This window comes from Coenobita brevimanus, chromosome 1 (assembly GCF_032717465.1).
Source record: "Coenobita brevimanus isolate Jiangsu-jjx chromosome 1, ASM3271746v2, whole genome shotgun sequence".
Classification (NCBI taxonomy): domain Eukaryota; kingdom Metazoa; phylum Arthropoda; class Malacostraca; order Decapoda; family Coenobitidae; genus Coenobita; species Coenobita brevimanus.
Window position 1 is genome coordinate 43,388,581 of NC_136954.1, and position 20,705 is coordinate 43,409,285.

Sequence of the window (20,705 nt, forward strand, 5' to 3'; positions counted from 1 at the left end):
TCTTCCATCTGTTTTCCTAATTATCTTCTTTTGCTTTTCTTTCCTCTTCCATTTTCTCGTGCTTTGTCTTTTTTTCTTCCTCATCGTTTTGCGTTTTCCATTTACCAATTCATCATTCTTGTTTTTGTCTCTTTTCTCATTTTCATCCTCTATACCATGCATTTTATTACCATTCTTCTTATCTTCATTACCAGACATTTTTATCATTATTTTCTTATATTGATTCTTAGTTCATGCTTTTTTCTTTTTTTTTCAATAGCTAATTAATCTCTCTCTCTCTCTCTCTCTCTCTCTCTCTCTCTCTCTCTCTCTCTCTCTCTCTCCTTTTGTACGTTGAATCTCCTCCCTTCACCCCGCGTCTTTCACTTTCCTTTGTAGTGATATTTATATCCTATTTCTCCCCGCCCTCCACTACCACTCATTTTTTTGTATTTTTTTATACTCCTCCTCTTCCTCTTCTTATCCATTTGTACTCCTTTGTCTTCCTCTCTCTTTATTCCCTCACTCTCCTTCCCTCTCACTATTCATTGTACATTTTTTTATTGTTTCTCTCTCCTCCTTCCTTCTCCTGCATTTCATTTTGTACTCCTTTGCACTCCCCTTGTAGTGCCCCATCTCATCTTACTGTACTCTCCATCTCGATCTTCTTTGTATTGCTTTGCACCATTTTTCCTCCCCTCCCTTTACCCTTCCTTTGTACTACTTTGTATTCCTCTCCTGTCAGTCCCTCTCACCACATTTTCAATTCCTTTTTACTGTTTCTCTTCCCCTCCCTGTAATCTCACATTGTATTCACTTGTACATTCATAGTCTCACTCCACTACTCGCTTCTTGTACTCCTTTGAACCCTCTTTTATCTCTTTGTACTCCTCCTCCCTCTTTCACTTTCTTTAATCATCCTGTATATTTTTCTTCCTATCCCTCCTTCCATCCACCCTCTCTCTATTATCTTATATTACTTGGCAGCCTACTCCCCTCCCTCATATCATTTGGTGTTTTCTGTACTTTCTGTATTCCTTTGTATTCTCTCTCTCTCTCTCTCTCTCTCTCTCTCTCTCTCTCTCTCTCTCTCTCTCTTTCTCTCTCTCTCTCTCTCTCTCTCTCTCTCTCTCTCTCTCTCTCTCTCTCTCTCTCTCTCTCTCTTTCTCTCTCTCTCTCTCTCTCTCTCTCTCTCTCTCTGATATCCAGTTTCCTCCATCCCTATTTTTCGTTTCTGCCTCTCGCTTTCCATGTCATCTCTCTGTCTCTCTCTCTCTCTCTCTCTCTCTCTCTCTCTCTCTCTCTCTCTCTCTCTCTCTCTCTCCTCTCTCTCTCTTTCCCCTCTTCCCTCCTCTCTCTCTCTTTCCCCTCCTCCGTTGCTCGCTCTATCCTCCCTCCCTCTCACTTTCACAGTTCTTAGTAATTCCCTTTGTCCATTATCCCTCGCATGTGCCGTTAAATAATTTTTCGTTCTCTCTCTCTCTCTCTCTCTCTCTCTCTCTCTCATCATCATTTCCTTCACCTCACTAATGAACTTGGCATGTATCTCTCTCACTTTAACTCATGTGCTTCATTTTTCCATCTGTCACTCACACGTGTAACCGTCCACTCAGGTGATGGACGAGAGGTGGAAGCGTGACGTGAAGGAATACGGTGCCGTCAACATCACCGGGTTCCGTATAGTGGACACGTCCAGCCCCTTCGTCAGGGACTTCCTAAGGACATGGTCTACACTGGATCCAAAGCTGTTCCCGGGCGCTGGCCACGGCTATATCTCGGTGAGTACCCGCTTATTATTATTATTATTATTATTATTATTATTATTCCCGGGCGCTGGCCACGGCTATATCTCGGTGAGTACCCGCTTATTATTATTATTATTATTATTATTATTATTATTATTATTATTCCCGGGCGCTGGCCACGGCTATATCTCGGTGAGTACCCGCTTATTATTATTATTATTATTATTATTATTCCCGGGCGCTGGCCACGGCTATATCTCAGTGAGTACCCAGTTATTATTATTATTATTATTATTATTATTTCCGGGCGCTGGCGACGAATATATCTCGGGAAGTACCTAGCTGTTATTATTATTATTATTATTATTATTATTATTATTATTATAGCTATTCAGAGTGTCGATAATTCCTTGTAAGCTGTGGCGATGGATTGTTTTTCCACCCTGATTTAGAGTTGTAATTTTGCTGTGACAGTGGTAGGTATTGCAAGACAATGTTGTCTCATACCAGTATGGTGACGAAGGAAGGCTTCTGATATTCGGAGAGGAATGAGAAATGTGAAGTCAAGAAAAAATTCCTGGTGTCGATTGTCGGTGAAGTTTCTGCTCGTTATTATTATTATTATTATTATTATTATTATTATTATTATTACTACTACTACTACTACTACTACTACTACTACTACTACTATTATTATTATTATTATTATTATTATGATTATGCGTAATAGGTTAACGTGATCATTTTGCTTTTTTGAGGGTGGCGGGTAAAAATGATTTCTAAAGAACTGCTTTGTGATTTTCAAATATTGGTTCGTAACAGTATGTACTAAGTCTCTCTGACAAGGCGAGTTTGTTTTCACCCCTGTTTGTTTGTATGTTATCAGGATTACTTATAAACTAAGAGAGATTTGGATCAAATTTGATGGGTAGATAACCCATGTTTGTTTGTCTGTTAGCAGGATTACTCAAAAACTAAAAGAAAGATTTGGACCAAATTTGGTGGGTATGTAGCCCATGCCCCAGGGAACAATCAGTTAACTTTGGGGGCCGATCCGGATCGTATTACAGGTTCTGGATCCGGAAAACATGTTTTGCGAAACTCTGATCAATGATGGGAAAATCTAACCCATTATGAAGAGTGGTTTGGAAATTACGTTGCCCTTGCCGGAGTGATGCTCTCCACTGAGTGCCCCTCTAATTTGGAATATATTATCGGTATTGGAGGGCCGTGTAGATTTTGGAATTTTTCTTTTTCAGTTGACTGGATGAGACAGATGCATGTCGGTAAGTACTGAAATAAAGTATTGTTACTCTTGGTGAGTGAGATGTTTTGCCATCAATGTATAATCTGCTGGCAAAAATTCCTGGCTGTGTATTATTTACTGCAGTACTTACACATTAGTTTGGCCCGGATTTCGTCCTTTTGAGGAGTATTTCACGTAACTCTGTGGCAGAAAAGACAATGCTACGGCTGTGAATCTTTTTTATTGCGCTTCTTTGTGACTAGCATCATATTTTACTGTTTATCTGCTGTTACAGTTCAGTATTCAAGACAGAGAAACGTCAGTCTGAGGCCAAGTTACAGTGAAAGTGTATAGCAAAATTTCCCGGCTGTTCTAGGGTTATACCGTTTGTACTCAAACCTGGCCCAGATTTTCGTCCTTTTGCAGCCTATTTCTCGTACCATAGTGACAGAAAAAGACAAGGCTACGGCTCTACGTCCTTTTCATCGCACTTCTTCGTGACTAGGTTCGTATTCTAGTCTTAATTCATAGTTACAGATCAGCATGCAAAATGGAAAGATGGCAATTTTAGGACATGTTAGAGTAAAAAAAAAAAAGGTGTAATCGTGCATTCCAGAGTCATAGATTCTAATCACCCTTGTCTCAGTCTGAAAGGTAGTCGTGACCTTACACACCAATGACATGTTGTTGATGGTTCGATGTAATTCTAGACTGCACGAGTGTCATTGACAACTGCTGCTCGTATATGCAAACGGCCTTCGAATGACCACCTTAGCACTGAACAGCGGGCCCTGGTTACGAGGTACGAGAGTTTACGGTGAAAATATGACTTTTGACTCTGCTGTATTACCATTCAGTGTGCTTAATTAAAATAAATAACATATACAGTAAACACGGGAATGTAGAATCAGCATCGAAGGTCATGTCGCCTCCCCTGCCTCTCTCCACAAGCTTAAAATCAATGTGGTGTGCAGCATTCGGCGCTCAAGACGCTGATCTGAGGCCAGATGAGGTCAGCAATGTCGGTTGCTGCGGATTTTAATCATCAAAGTGCTTAGAGAGAAAAATTGGATTGACAACAGGACTTCCGATGCCTACTTTATAATAGGAAGCCAAAATGATGGAGTCTGTAATTACTAGAAGATCAATTTCAGTCTTTGTGCCAGTGGTGAAGGAAATTGTATTATTTATTTTTGTGAGATGGAATGGTGTATGCGGAGAAAATTGAAAGGCCCCAAATAAACTAGTTTACGGAAAAATTATACCCATACTTAGAATGTGCTTATTTAGAAGGTGAAACAGCTTCGGCCCGACTTGGACCCTCATCAGATAGCATGTGAAAAATGGCAGAACATGTGCATTGATACACACGGAGTAAGAAAGAGACGAAAGTGGATAGACGTTAGGGGAAGCTGTTTTATCTGCCTCCAAAATTGCTTTCCAAAAGGTGGATATAAGTATTACTACTGAACACTTCACGGCTCTTTAATGAAAAGACTAAGTTAAGCTATGGTTACGTGTCAGAGCTTTGTGGTAATTGGTGCATTTCTCAGGGAGACAGCTCAAAGGATTCGCTTGCCGGACTAGGCTACATTATAATATAAAGATACACAACCTTCTACCACATGTAACAGGTATGCAAAGTTTTCTCCTTTTGGAACTGTGAGAAACACACACACACACACACACACACACACACACACACACACACACACACACACGCACACACACCAACGTATGTGTCTTTGAGTTGAGATCTGTGAACCTCTGCCTCAAAAGTGACAAGGATTTGGAGAGGGAGAGAGAGAGAGAGAGAGAGAGAGAGAGAGAGAGAGAGAGAGAGAGAGAGAGAGAGAGAGAGAGAGTGAGAATTACATTAAAACTCTTGCTCCCCTCAAAGAGCTCTACTTCCAGACAGGGAGAAAAGAATTTTATAATGTCTCCTCACCTTTCTAAGATCTCCTCCTCCTCCTCCTCCTTCTCCTCCTATGCCCATATCGTTTTCCTGCCTCTGTAATGACACAGTCGTCTAGCCTTGTCTTGTTACCGCTCTTGTCAAGCTCTTCAGATCATAATTAAGGTGTTTAGTTCGCTTTCACTACGCCCCCTCCTCATCTTCACCTCTCCTCTACCTCCATCTTCATTATGGCTTTCTTCTGTATTTCCCGCCACTAATTTTACACACACACACACACACACACACACACACACACACACACACACACACACACTCTCTCTCTCTCTCTCTCTCTCTCTCTCTCATCGGTCCGTCTGGTTGCCTGTCTGTCTGTCCATCTCTGTCTATCTATCAATCTGTCTACCTGAACTTCAACCCTATCAGATCCGGAGATACATATATGTCTTCTTTCCACCACACGACCCTATTCAGCCAAAGAATGGCCTTTCACCGTCTCAGCATTAACCCTTTGAATATTATTGGATTCCCTGTATGTATCAGTGTATATCTTGGCTCTCATGTGTCCTTTCCTTCTTGGCCTTCTGCAGTAACCTTCCCCCCAGAGTGTTGGGCTTATACTGAATGAAAAAAAGAATCTAAGGAGCAGGTAAATAAAAATCCTAACCAATATATACTTAGTCACAGCCAGAATAAGATACAGCTAATCATACAGTAAAGGTTAATGTCACAGGTACTTCTATACTGGATCATCATTTCCTCTGTACCAAACACCTGTGTTATGTATCATTATTTCCTCTGTACCAAGCACCTGTTGTATGTATCATCATTTCCTCTGTACCAAGCACCTGTGTTATGTATCATCATTTCCTCTGTATCAAGCACCTGTTGTATGTATCATCATTTCCTCTGTACCAAGCACCTGTGTTATGTATCATCATTTCCTCTGTACCAAGCACCTGTGTTATGTATCATCATTTCCTCTGTACAAAGTACCTGTTTTATGTATCATCGATTCCTCTGTACCAAGCACCTGTGTTATGTATCATCATTTCCTCTGTACAAAATACCTGTTTTATGTATCATCGATTCCTCTGTACCAAGCACCTGTGTTATGTATCATCATTTCCTCTGTATCAAACACCTTTATATTCCTGTATCAAGCACCTATTTACTGTATAATTTCCTGTCAAACACCTTTATACTGTATCATTTCCTCTATCAGACATCTTAATAGTAACATCATTTTTTCTGTATCAGGCACCGTTATACAGTATCATCATTTCCTCTGTATCAAACACCTGTATACTGTATCATTTCCTGTGTATCAATCATCTCTACCTTCATTTCTTCTCAGTCTTGGCCTCTGCTTGGGTCCATAACTCCTCCTTAACTACTAAAAGTCAGAATTAATCCTATTTTCCCGTACACCTCACCGTCCCACACACAAACACTTAGCCTGATATAATTCTTGACTCAGCCTCCCTCCTTCCTTTTCCTCACGCCCTTCAAATATTTTTCCCCGAACTACAACCAGTCTCTCCACTTGTCCTTCTTTTCTCCCGCTTTCCTTCCTTCCCTCCGTCTTCCTTTTTCCTCCTTTTCATCTCTGAAGCTTCTTTTTTCTTTCCTTCCACTTCTCCACCTCATCCTGCCATCTCTTTGCCTTTGTCTTTCATCTGTTCCACCTCTTCATACTCACCCCCTTCCATCTCTCCACCTCTTTCTTCCTTTTTCCTTCATATTCCCTCGTGTTCTTTCCAACTCTCCGCCTTCTTTTTACCAGAGCCTTTCAATTTTTTCCTTTATCCCCAGTCACTCGTATCTCTGTTTTCCTTCCATCTCTCAACTCTTCCATCTCTCCACTCTCCCCCCATCTTCCCACCTCCCTCTTTCCTCTCTTCTATCTCCGAACTTTTCCTCCTCCATCTTTTCACTTCACTTCATCAGTATCTCCACCTGTCTCTTTCCTTCCTTCCTTCCGTCTCTCCATCTCCCCCTTTCCTTCCTTCCGTCTTTCCATCTCCCCATTTCCTTCCTTCCTTTCGTCTCTCCATCTCCCCCTTTCCTTCCTTCCTTCCGTCTCTCCATCTCCCCCATTCCTTCCTTCCTTCCGTCTCTCCATCTCCCCCTTTCCTTCCTTTCTTCTGTCTCTCCATCTCCCCCTTTCCCTCCTTCCTTCCGTCTCTCCATCTCCCCCTTTCCTTCTTTCCTTCTGTCTTTCCATCTCCCCCTTTCCTTCCTTCCGTCTCTCCATCTCCCGCTTTCCTTCCTTCCGTCTCCTCATCTCCCCCTTTCTTTCCCTCCATCCGTCTCTCCATCTCGTCTTTCCTTCCTTCCGTCTCCCCATCTCCCCCTTTCCTTCCTTCCTTCCGTCTCGCCACCTTCCTATTTCCTTCCCTTTTTCCATCTCCCCCTTTCGTTCCTTCCTTCCGTCACTTCACCTCCCACTTTCCATTCTTCCCATCATCCCTCCCTCTCCCCCATTCCTTCCTTCCTCTCGTCTCCACTTTCCTCTTTCCTTCCATCCTTCCGTCTCTCCATCTCCCCCTTTCCTTCCATCCTTCCGTCTCTCCATCTCCCCTTTTCCTTCCTGCCTTCCGTCTCTCCACGTTCCTCGTTCCTTCCTTCAGTCTTTTCACCTCCCTTTCTTTCTTTCCTTCCGTCTACTTCCCTCTTTCCTTCCTTCCATCTCTCTTCCTCCCTCTTTCCTTCCTTTTGTCTCGCCACCTCCCTTTTTACCTCCTGCCGTCTCTCCACCTCCCCATTTCTCACAGTCCACCTCTCCACCTTTTCACACTTGTCTGCATCCTCCGATCTCTCCACTTTTCCTCCTCTTGAGCCCCATTTCGCTATTTCACCACCTCGTTGTTCCTTACTTTCCTGTCCATCTCTTCACCTCCTCCCCGTCTTCCTTCCATCTCTCCATCCTTCTCTTCTTCCCTCGTCTCTTCTTTCCTTCTCTCCACCACCACCATTTTCTTCCAAGTCTCCACTTTCCTTCCTTCTCTCTCTCCTCTGTCCATCTCTTCACCTCCCTCTTTCTTCCGTTCCATCTCTCCTCCTTTCCCACCTTCTTCTCATATACTGTACTTGTTTTCCTCTTTCATTCTCTCCTCTTCCGCTGCTTCTTCCATATTTTCTCCCATTTCTTCTTGCATTTTCTCCAGTCTAATGCCGTGTCTTTCCCCATTCTTCACTTCCATATTCTTTTCTTGCTTTACCTTTGTCTGGTCTCCGTTCTATCGTTGCTTTTTTTATTCTTTACCTTGCCTTCTCGTTCAGTTCATTCTGTTTCACTTTGACTCTGTTGGTCCTGGAAATCTACTATTTAACGCTAGATTTTTTTTTTTTTTTTTTTTTTTTTAATGAGTCCTAGGAGCCTGAGTCTTACCAGCTAACATTCGCTCCTGGTCTCTCGTGTATTCTCCTCAATTTCATTTTCTTCTCTTTGTTTTCTATTCTCCTTCGTAATTTTTCACATTGTTTTCTTATTCTTCTTGCCTCATTTTCATTTTTTTGGGGGGACTGTCTTTCTGTCTGCTTTTCTCCTATAACCCCATTATGCCCTCTCTCTCTCTCTCTCCTTCGAATCTTGGCATACATACGCATTCAACCAGCGCTTTGCATATCCAAGTGTTTCAACAATAAGTTTGAGTGAAGATCGGTGTGAAAGTGAACAGATCAGCTTATAAGAGTCGTAGACTTATTTCCACGGTGTAAAGTATTTAAATAGATTTCATGTAAAAGTTTTTGAGTGGGTTAAAGGTGTAAAGCGTTCGCGTGTCCCTTTGTTTACATTATATTCCCACCCTCTACATCGTATTGCCGCCCTTTCCCGCCTTTATTTCTGGTCTTAGTCATACTATAGTTTATTTTCCCGCAGATCAAGGTCAGTTAGAACGATATCTAACAAACATATTATATTTTCTCACTAGTAAATGGTGTAGTGAACTGAGAGTGAATTTACCTACCAGCTCTCTTTGTTTTTGTTCCCACTATCAGCCTTGTACGTCTTTAACGTTAACAAATACCAAGGTGCTTGCTAGTTTCGTGCAAGTGAATAGCATTGTCTTCTGTTTAGAGTAACAACTGTGTGATTGATGTTACACCAGTGAATTAGTTTTTGCACTACAGTGAAGCTAGGTTTTTATTTTGATTTCTTCCCAACATTCCATTGTTATTTTCTTTTTTCCTTTTTTCTCCCAGTGAATCAGCTTATGGTGTATTTCCACAATTCATGGTAAGTTAGATCATACCATAGCAAGTAGATTCTCTTTTCATTTTACACATCTTGGTAAGTTAGGTTGTACCATAGCAAGCAGATTTTCTGTTCTTTTTACACTGGTAAAAGAATTCATGTAGGTTGGATTGTGCCATAGCAGGTAGATTTTCTATTTATACTGGAAAAGGAAGATAATATATAAAAAGTAAGTGAATCTCCTTAGAAATTCAATATTTCATATATAGAGTAAGTTGACCATTTGTAACAACATCCATTAACCAGTTGTATATTATTTTTTATTTGTGTGGGATTGTGGAAATATTGCTGCAAAATGCCATCTAACCTGAAGGTCTGCCAGGAGTGTACTGGTCATTTTGCGGCTCAGTATTTTTCAAATTACTTTTCGACGCCTGTGTGCAAACTATGCATCTTGAGAAGAGATCTAGAAAATGGTTTAGCTGAATCGCAGAGAAATTACAGGGAACTCAAGGCAGAGTTTGAGACACTGAAAGAGTTTGTAGCGGCAAACGTAGGAGTCAGTAACAGCACTCAAGAAGGAAGAAGCGTACAAACTGAGCTCCTACAAGCCCCAGCCCATCAGATTACATATATTAGTGTACCAGTATCTTCCTCACCCAGCAATTCAGTACGTTCCTCGCCAAGCGAAGTCCCCTTTACTATGGTAAGAAATGGCGCAAAACCCAGAAAAGGTACGAGGAAGCACCTTCCCATAACTACGTACAATCGCTACCAGATCCTTGCTGAAGTGGTTGATGAGACAGAAGAAACAAGGCTTATTGAGGACTCCATTGTACACAGTCAGCTGGAGGAATTTTGTGGACGCGCCCCCAGCAGCAGAAAGAGGTACTCTTTTCCAGGAGGTGGACTATGTGATATCACAGAAGCCTGCGATGAGGTCACAAAAGACCCAAATGATCAAACTCTATACGTTATCCATGTTGGTACAAATGATCTGAAGCGCAATAGATCAGAGGAATTGCTAGCAAAGTATCATGAAATGATCAAACAGTTCAAAACTAAGTCCACTAATGTGATAATATCTGGTATACTCCCCAGGATCAAGGCAGAGAATAGTTTCTATGATAAGGCCTTCAGCACAAATAACCGGCTCAAATCTCTCTGCACGCAAGAGGGAGTCGACTTTGTCAATCTATGGGACCAGTTTTATGAGCAACATACTCTATTCCAGAAAAATGGTCTCCATTTGAACTTAGTAGGAGCGGCACAACTAGGTAGACTTTTACACGATAAAGTCGCCCTCTTCAGATCAAAAAACGCTGCACGTCCAGGAACAGTAACCTTAACGTAAATACTCGCAAAGTCAGATCACCAACTGTTTGGAATGGAATTAGAGGCGCTATGTTAACGCATGTAGTCTGTGTAACAAGTTTGAGGATTTAGAATCTCTAATTTACCTAGAAAATTATGACATCATTGGCATCACAAAGTCCTGGATAAACACATCTGACCATGACTTTCTAGCAGAATACTCATTAACAGGGTACAATATTTTCAGCTGTGAGCGACCACATCAAGCTGGTGGCGGTGTTTTACTATATGTGAAAACTAGTCTCCACCCTCTTGTGCTATCCAAACCCAGTATTACCAACATAATGCCAGCTATGTTCAGCTAAGTATTAATTCACACAAAATATATATGTCTCGTCTATCGTCCTCCAGCACAGTCAACTGAGACAGATGAAAAACTTATGATCAAATTGCAGAAATTTGTTGTCAAGAGGATAGCGTACTTTTTGGAGACTTTAATCTACCGGTAACAAAGTGGGGTGAACCACTGACGGCACACTCAGGACAAGAGCTTTATACGAATCTTCAAGAAAGTGCCCTTTCCCAACACGTAGAATACCCAACGAGAGGAAACAATATCCTAGACATCATCTTGACTACAAATGATAACCTAGTCAACAATGTTGAAATAGGACCTGAGGTTAGTTCCAGTGATCATCGAATTATACAGTTTAATATTACTACTGAAAAAGTAAAAAAATGGAGAGCAAAGAAAAGGTCCCAGATTATCGTAGATCTAATTTCAGCAGACTCAGAGCGCTACTTGCAACTGCAGATTGGATCAAATGTCTGAAACCGATGACATAAACCAAGCATGGGAAATATTCACCAAAAAATTTAATGAAGTGGTAAAGTCATGTGTGCCACTACGTAACAGATGTCCAGCTGGAAATAGTAAACCAAAGTGATGGTCCAGCGAAATTAAAAGTAACTTAATAGCCAAAAAACAGGCATACCATAAATATAAAGCTACACAAAATTATGATGATAAATTACTGTACGATAATCTACGCCACATATCGAAAAGACTTATTAAACACAGCAAAAGAGCACTGGAGATCCACATTGCTAATACGTGCAAATCAAATCCTAAAGAATTTTACAGTTACATTAGAAAGAAAAAGGTTATGACTACATCAGTAGGTCCTCTAGAAACAAACAATGGCAAACACATTGAAAATAAGGTCGAAATGGCAAACATTCTTAGCGATTACTTTGCATCTGTTTTTAAAGTAGAAATCACCACCAGAAACCTACTGCTACCCACAAACCAAGCAAAGAGCACAGTCCTTAGTAACTATGCTATCCATAATAACGATATCCTTTCAGCCATAAATAGTACGAACATAAGCAAAACCCCTGGCCCTGATAAAATATCACCGAGAATTCTCAAAGAAGCAAAACATGAGTTACTGCTGCCACCCTCTGTCTTGTTCAATAATTCATTAAGTACTGGGAAAGTTCCATGCAAATGGAAACTAGCAAATGTAACACCAATTTTCAAAAAAGGAAATGAGTCGCACCCAGGAAATTACAGACCAATCAGCTTAACATTAGTAGTGTGCAAGTTAATGGAAAAAATCATAAGAGGTAAAATAGTTAATTATCTAGAAGAAAATAATATAATTAAAGACTTGCAGCATGGATTCAGACATCATCGTTCATGCTTAACTAATTTACTGGACTTCTTCCATGATGTTTACACATCATACGATGACTCGAGCAGTAGATTTAATTTACCTTGACTTTCAGAAAGCATTTGACACTGTCCCTCACAAGCATCTCATGAGCAAAATAGAAGCACATGGAATAAAAGGAAATACGCAAAAATGGTTATAAGACTGGCTTTCAGACCGCAAACAGTGAGTTGTTATAAACGGAAAGGAATCCAAATGGCGTAATGTGATCAGCGGCGTTCCCCAAGGCTCAGTACTTGGACCGATACTTTTTATTATCTATATAAATGATATTGATGAGAGTCTAAATTGTAAAGTATCCAAATTTGCATATGATACTAAAATAACAAGTAAAGTCACTTCAAAAGTACAGTGGCAGCAGTTACAAAATGACCTTAATACTTTAGCAAGCTGGGCAGAAAAATGGCAAATGAAATTCAACACAGAAAAATGTAAAGTACTTCATATTGGAAGTAGCAGCGTCCATGCGAATTACAAAATGAGCAATATTCATTTATCAAGTACAGACAATGAAAAAGATCTTGGTGTGATAATATCGAATGACCTAAAACCAAGCAAGCAGTGTACCGATGCGGTTAAAATTGCAAACAAGCTGGTGGGTTTTATTGGAAGAACTTTCGAGTTTAAATCGGAAAAAGTCATACTTGCTTTGTACAACTCGCTAGTGCGTCCCCATCTTGAGTATTGTGTGCAATTCTGGTCTCCGTACTACAGAAAGGACATCGAAAAATTAGAGAAAATTCGGCGAAGAATCACAAAAATGATACCACGACTTGGAAACAAACCATATGAGGAACGCCTTGAAGAACTTAAATTATTTAGCCTGACGAAGCACAGGTTAAGAGGGGACCTTACTGAAGTTTTCAAAATCATGAAGGGATATGACAACTGGGGATAGGGGGGGTTTTCAAGAATACTCCCCCAGTATCCCTGTTTGTCGTAAAAGGCGACTAAAAGGGTTGGCGGAGAGTTAGTGCCCCTCCCCGGAAAACAGCTAACTAAAAAAACAAACAATAAGCCTCGGACAAGGACTGACCAAACGATAATGACCAAGGAGCGGACAGAGGACATGGTTATTGGAACGTGGAATGTAAGGGGAGCGAATGATGATGTGAAAGAGAGAGAGATTGTCCAGGTGCTTGAGGGTGCGAAAGTGGATGTATGTGGAGTAACTGAAACAAAATGGAGAGGAGAAAGTGTGAGAGAATGGGAGTATGGATGGGGTATATGTGCAGGACTAGGTGAGAATGAGAGGGCAAAGGAAGGAGTATGTATAGTTGTGAGTAAAAGATGGAAGAGGAGCATAAGACAGTATGGATCAGTTGGGTCAAGGATTGTGTGGGTAAAGTTGAAAGTTGGAATACAAATGTGGGCGATTGTGTGTGTGTATGCACCAACGCAAGATCGTGCTAAAAGAGTGAGAGAAGAGTTCTGGACAAATGTAGAAGTGTGCATGGAAAAGTTTGGCAGGAATGAGAGAGTGTTTTTGATTGGTGATATGAATGGTAAAGTTGGGAATGTGAAGGTGGATGGAATAGTTGGTGAGTGGGGTGTGCCTGCTGAGATAGATGAGAATGGGAGTGCGTTAGTGGACATTTGTGCTGGGAGGGGGTTGGTGATAGCCAATACCCTCTTCAGGCATAAAATGATCCACAGGTATACATGGCGAGTGATGAGAAGGGTGGGTGGTGAACTGAATGAAAGGAAGGCAATGATTGATTATGTGTGTGTGGATGAAAGGATGCGAAGATGTGTAATGGATGCAAGAGTTTATAGAGACTGGGGGAGTGGACTTTCTGACCACTACTTGGTGGTGTCCAGAATTAGAATTCAAGTAAGATGGAGGAATAGAAGAAGGGAAAGACGAGAGGAAGGAGTAGTTGCAAGGAGAGTGGAAAAGTTACAAGAGGATGAGAAAAAGGCAGAGTATAAGAGAGAAGTGGAGGAACGATTGGGCAAATATGAATTGGAGCAGATGGGAGACGTGGAAGGTGTGTGTAGGATATTTACAGAAGAAATATGTGCAGCATGTGATGTGGTGTGTGGAAGGAAGAGAAGATGGAGGGGGGTGCAAGGAACAGCATGGTGGACTGAAGAGGTGAAACAGGCTGTGGCACAAAAGAAGAAAGCATACAATGAATGGATGAGAAATAGGGGTGTGGAAGAAGTTGAGAGGTGGAAGAAAGAGTTATATGTAGAAAGAAAGAGAGAGGTGAAAAGATTAGTAAGAGAGAGTAAGAAGAGAGTGGATGAGGAATTTGGAAGGAATTTGAGTGCAAAGTGGAGGGACTGTAAGAAAATGTTCTGGAAAGAGGTGAAAAGAGTAAGACAGGGGGGAAGTGAAGTTAGCAGGGGAGTGAAAGATAAAAATGGTAGATTACTAATGGAGAAGGGAGAAAAAGTGAGCAGATGGAGAGAACACTTTAAGGAATTGTTGAACGTAGAGGATGGAAGTAATGCGAGTATAAGTGGCTGGGGAATGGCTGGGAGAAGGAGGGAGGTGAGAAGACAGGAAGAAATCAGTAGGATAGAAGTTGTGGAAGCAATGAAGAAAGTTAAATCGGGGAAAGCCCCAGGAATTGATGGAGTGTGTGGTGAAATGCTGAAGCATGGGGGAGAGATAGTAGTAGAATGGATGTGGAAGTTGTGCAGATTGGCCTGGGAGGAAGGTAGAGTCCCGGAGGATTGGAAGACAGGTATAATTATTCCCTTGTACAAAGTAAAAAGGGAAAAAGAAGTGTGTGGTAATCATAGGGGCATTTGTCTTCTTAGTATAATAGGAAAAGTGTATGGTAGGATACTTATTGACAGAGTTAGAGAAAGAGCAGAGAAATTAGTTGGAGAAGAACAGGGAGGCTTTAGGAAGGGAAGAGGTTGTGTAGATCAGATATTCATTCTTAGATCTTTAGTGGAAAAGTTTCTAGAGAAGGGAAAGAAGTTGTATGTGGCTTTCATGGATTTGGAGAAAGCATATGGCATGGTGGATAGATAAGGATTGTGGAAAGTGTTAAGAATATATGGAGTTGATGGGAAGTTGTTGAATGCTGTGAAGAGTATGTACGATGGTGCGAAGGCTGCAGTGCGTGTGGATGGTGAACTAAGTGAATTTTTCTCGTTGAAAGTTGGGTTGAAACAGGGATGTGTCATGTCTCCATGGTTGTTCAATCTGTTCATGGATGGGGTAATAAAAGAGGTACAAGGTAGGGTAGTGGATGTTGGAGTGTCCCTGGTGAGAGAGGATAGTGTTTGGAAACTCCCTGTACTGTTGTTTGCAGATGATACTGTGTTGTTGAGTGAAGACGAAGGGGAGCTGCAAGGCTTGGTGGATGAGTTTGGGAGAGTGTGTAAGAAACGGAATCTAAAGTTGAATGTAGGGAAGAGTAAAGTGATGGTCTTTGAGAGAGGTGAAGTCAGTGAATGTACAGCGAGGTTGGATCGTGAGGAATTGGAAAATGTGAGTACGTTTAAGTACTTGGCTAGTGTGATGAGTAAGGATGGAGGTTTGGAGGGTGAAGTGTTTGAAAGGGTACAGCAGGGAAGAAAGGTTGCTGGTTCTTTGAAAGCAGTGATAAGAAACAGAGAAGTGAGCATGGAAGTGAAAAAGTTACTACATGACAGTATTGTGATACCAACTCTAACGTACGGAAGTGAAGCTTGGACGTTGTTGGAAGGACACAAGTCAAGAATGAGAGCAGTGGAAATGAGTTATTTAAGAGGAGCCTGTGGAGTCACATGGAGAGACAGGCTGACGAATGAGGATATAAAGGAGCGTTGTGGTGTTGATGTGGATGTGATAGGAAGCGTTATGAGGAACACACTGAGGTGGTTTGGCCATGTGGAGAGGATGGAGGGTGAAAGACTGACGAAGAGAGTGTATGTGAGTGAGGTGGAGGGGGGAAGAGGGAAGGGGAGGCCTTGGATGAGATGGAGGGATGGGGTGGAGAGGTATATGAGAGAGGGGGGTGTGAGTTGGGAGGAGGGCAGTGGAATGGCAGGGGACAGGGCGACTTGGAGGCTTTTTGTTTGTGGCCACCCCAAACGGGATTGAGGCGTCTGGCAATAGACAGATAGACAGATATAGATCTGTCGAGTCAAACCAGAAGTAATGGCTACAAAATTATGGGAAAGCGATTCCAATCCCACGAAGCAAAATAGTTCTTCTTTAACAGAGTTGTAAATATCTTTTTTTTTTTTTTTTATGTGTCCGACTCTGGGCATAGGCGTCACAGCCTGCTATCAAGGCCCAGGAATCCTCCTACATACCATACACCTCTACCTGTCACCACTTCGGCGCTAACACCCACCGTCCATATTGAATACATGCTAGGGCTGTCTCATACAAGACTGGTGTATTGGTATTAGCAGGGGTATTTTTACGACATGTCGGCGGGTCTTCTGGTAGATCAGTAAAGCCTGATTTAATGAAATTCAAATCCTTAAACTGTTCCCTGCCCCAGCCAGGATTTGAACCTGGGTCCGTTAGGACTGCAGGCCACCTCTCTACCGATTGAGCCACTGCCTCCCCCGGGAACAGATTACCCTCAGATACCATGAACAGTATCTCAATTGAGACATTCAAAAACAAATTAGATAAGTATTTGCACGAGAATCCTCAGCTGGCTCTTTTTCTGTCCGAATAACTTGCTTTTATAGCTACGGTACATGTAAGTTCATGCCCCTTTTGTCTACAAAACCCCCTGTAAACAACGTACCCTTACAGAGTGTTGCGTCACTTTATTATACATTTTTCAATTTATTCAATGCAAACAAAGCAATATAAGCACAGATTAGGATCTGCACAGATAACCCTGAGTTAACGGTCACTACTCTTACTTTCGACCTGTGATGGGCTGTGGATCACTGAGGGTCCCTGTTAGTCAAGTGACCACCATCGGGAATTTTTTTAATGTACCAGGGGTCACTGCTTCAGGATGAAACTTGTGTACTTGTCCCACATGGGAGAGTTCCTTGTCTCAGTGGAGTGAACGGAGCTAGGGCCTGATTGACTGCTGCCTACCTAAAAAGCGCCAGGCAAGGCTGCCGCACCACCCCTAAACATCCACTCTGTGCATTGCACATCCACACTGTGCACTGTGCAGTCCTCTTTTATGTAAGACACCCGTCTTATATATTTTTCAATCTCCCCAATGCAAAGAAAGCAATATAAGCACAGATTAGGATCTGCACAGATAACCCTGAGTTAACGGTCACTACTCTTACTTTCGGCCTGTGATGGGCTGTGGATCACTGAGGGTCCCTGTTAGGCAAGTGACCACCTTCGGGATTTTTTTTTATGTACCAGGTTGGAGCCGGTGGTTGAGGGTATTCTGAGGGATGAACAGGCTGGTTTTAGAAAGGGACGTGGTTGCAATGATCAGATCTTTATAGTTAGGCATTTGATGCAGCAAGTTAATGAAATGAGAGTACCGTTAAGTCTTTGTTTTGTTGATTTTGAAAAGGCTTTTGATAGTGTTTCGAGAGAGACTATGGGAAAGATCATGAGACATTATGGAATACCAGAGGAGTTTGCGAGGATCATTATGAACATGCATGAGGACACATTTTGTAAAGTGATGGTTGATGGTTGTCTGAGTGATTCGTTTGAAGTCAAGTCCGGAGTAATTCAAGGTGGTGTTCTATCGCCTTTACTATTTATATTGGTTATTGATTACATTATGAATCGCGTTGGAACAGAAACCGGTGCAGGTATACTTTGGGGAGAGAACAGGAAACTTTTGGATTTAGATTATGCAGATGATATAGTTTTGATTTGTGATGGGCCAGAAGAGATGCAGAGAGTGTTGGACTGTTTGGTGAGTGAAGGTCGCAAGGTGGGTTTGGTTATTAATTGTGGAAAAACTGAAATAATCAATATGAATATGGAAAATGCACAGGAATGTGTAATTGGAGGTATGGTTGTAAAGCAAGTTGATAGGTTTAAATATTTAGGTACTTATTTAGCCAAGGATGGTTCTTTGAACTTTGAATTCGAGGAAAGGTTAAAGAAGGCTAATCAGGCAATGGGAATGCTTAAAAATATTTGGAATAATAACAATTTCTCTGTGCATACAAAAATCAAACTTTATAAGGTAATGGTTAGGAGTATCTTAATTTATGGACACGAGTCTTGGTACAGCACAGTGACTATGGAAAATAAATTCTTGGTGTTTGAAAATAAAGCACTTAGAAGAATATTAGGAGTTAAGTGGTGGGAAAGGATACCAAATAGTAGAATTAGAGAAATAACGGGAGTGCAGGCGATCGATGAATATGTTAGATTCTCACGATGGAAGTGGCTAGGACATGTGTACAGGAGACAGGGAATAGTACGAGGTACACCAGGGTGGGTGGTACTTGGTAGGAGAGGTAGAGGAAGGCCAAAAGAGACGTGGGTGAGGACAATGAGACGGGAAGCTGGAGATGAGTGTTGGGGAGATCTTGAGGAGTTAGCACAAGATAGGATGTGGTGGTGTGAGTTCATCGAGGCCCTATGCATCCCCGAGGGTGCCACAGGAAATGATTGATTGATTGATTGACCAGGGGTCACTGCTTCAGGATGAAACTTGTGTACTTGTCCCACATGGGAGAGTTCCTTGTCTCAGTGGAGCAAACGGAGCTAGGGCCTGATTGACTGCTGCCTACTTTAAAAGTGCCAGGCAAGGCTGCCACACCATCCCTAAACATCCACACTGTGCAATGTGTAGCTTCCATGTTATGTCCACAGACTTCCCATTAACTCAATGTACCTTACCGGTTTATAATGTCATGCCGTAACTATTATTTTATTTGTTTACTTTCTCTTTCAGGTTACTCAATCGGGTAGCTTATAGATAAAGTATTATAGAATGTGACTTTTCCTTTCCAGTGTTTCCTATAAAATTTCCATGTCAGTTTTTCCATGCTGCATGGTGGTTTTTCTCACTTTTTCCTGGAGGGTTTGGTGGTGGGGGGAGCCTTCTTGCTTTACTATCCTTATCCTTCAGCAAGTAGAGTTAGATCTTGTAGTCATAGTTTTCTCTGTAACAAGCAGCCTCGAAAGGACCATAAGGTCTGTTGCTGTTTGCTTTCCTGTGTAATCCTGTGTAATCCTCCTCCTCCTCCTCCTCTTCCTCCTCAGTCTCTCCCGCTTCTTTACCATGTTGGCTTTTAAAATTTCCCTCCATTATTCTTCCTTTTCCGTTCTCGTATCTGTCTCTTTCCTGTATAACCATTTCTTTTCATTCTTCCTTGTTTCCTCTTTCCCCTCTCTCTCTGTCGTCTTCCTCTTCCTCTCTCCTCTCTGTTTCATTTATCTCTTTCTTTCTCTCTTTCCTACGTACTCGTTCTTTTTCGTGCACAATTCTTCTCTTCACTTATTTCGTTTTTCATTTCTCACTTCTTCCATCATTCGCTTTCCTCCCCCTCCCTACCTCCTCCTCCACTCTCTTCCTCGGTCTTTCTCCTCTTCTGTCTCAAATTTCCCCTAGTCTTTTATTTCCCCACCTCCTTTCCTCTCCCCCAGTCTCCCCGACCTTCTTTCCTCCCTACCCTTCCCCCCTCCCCTTCATTCTTTACAATGTTTGCTCTCCTATTCCTTCCTCCTTCCTCCCATCTTTCCTACTTCCTCTTCCCCTCTCTCCCTCATACTTTACCGTTTTCTCTTCCTTTCTTCCTCTTTCCTCCCCTCTTTCCTACCTCCCCTTCCCCCACTCCCCTTCCCCCACTCCTCATTCTTTACAGTGTTTTCTCTCCCTTTCTTCCTCATTCCTCTCTCTTTCCCACCTCCCCTTCCTCCCTCTCCTTCATACGTTACCGTTTTCTCTCCCTCTCCTCCCCTCTTTCCTACCTTCTCCCTTCTCTGCCTCAGTTTTTATAACTTTCTCTCCTGCTCTTCCTCTTTCCTACCTTCTTTTTCTCTCTGTCATTCATTCTTTTCAGTGCTTTCTCTTCCGTTCATCCTCTTTTCTTCCTTCTTTCGTTCTCCATCCTCCCCCCTTTCCCCTCACTCATTTTACCGCTTCTCTCTCTCTCTCTCTCTCTCTCTCTCTCTCTCTCTCTCTCTCTCTCTCTCTCTCTCTCTCTCTCTCTTTCCTCCTTCCTCGACTCCTTCTTACCTCCTCTTCTCGTCTCTCCCTCATTCTATATAGTCTCTCCCTCCCACTCCTTCGCTTTTCTCTCTCCCTCCCTCTCCTTCTCTTTTCTCCCTTCCCTCTTTCCTACCTCCCCTCATCCCCGGGCCTTCTGTTCCTCTCTTTCTCAGTTTATTTGTCTCTCCCTCCTTCCGTTTCCTCCCTTCCCTCTTTCTTATCACATCCTCTCCTCTCGTAGTTTTATAATCTCTCCTTCCCTCTCATCCTCTTTCCCTCCCTCCTCTTTCCATCCTCCTTCCCTCTCTTCCTCACCCTGCCCCACTTCCTCATCAATATTGCCTTTAAAATTTACCACCTGATGCTCACCTTCCAATATTCTGTGAGCTGGTGGCATCTCCAAGGCTTCTCCAAGGCTTACTCCACCACGCACACAGGCCAGTTCAGGAAGCTCCTTAACACCTCTTTCCAAACGATTTATTTTGCTTACTACACCTTGCTAT

General features: G+C 42.1%; 1 protein-coding gene across 1 annotated transcript in view; it reads left to right on the forward strand.

Annotated features, from left to right (window-relative positions):
* LOC145395488 (glutamate receptor 1-like) overlaps nt 1–20,705 on the forward strand; it is a 690,806-nt gene that overhangs the window by 562,890 nt on the left and 107,211 nt on the right. Inside the window, exon 8 of the mRNA XM_080269120.1 lies at nt 1,593–1,757. Coding sequence (XP_080125246.1) covers nt 1,593–1,757 — 165 coding nt within the window. The remainder of the gene's footprint in view (nt 1–1,592; nt 1,758–20,705) is intronic.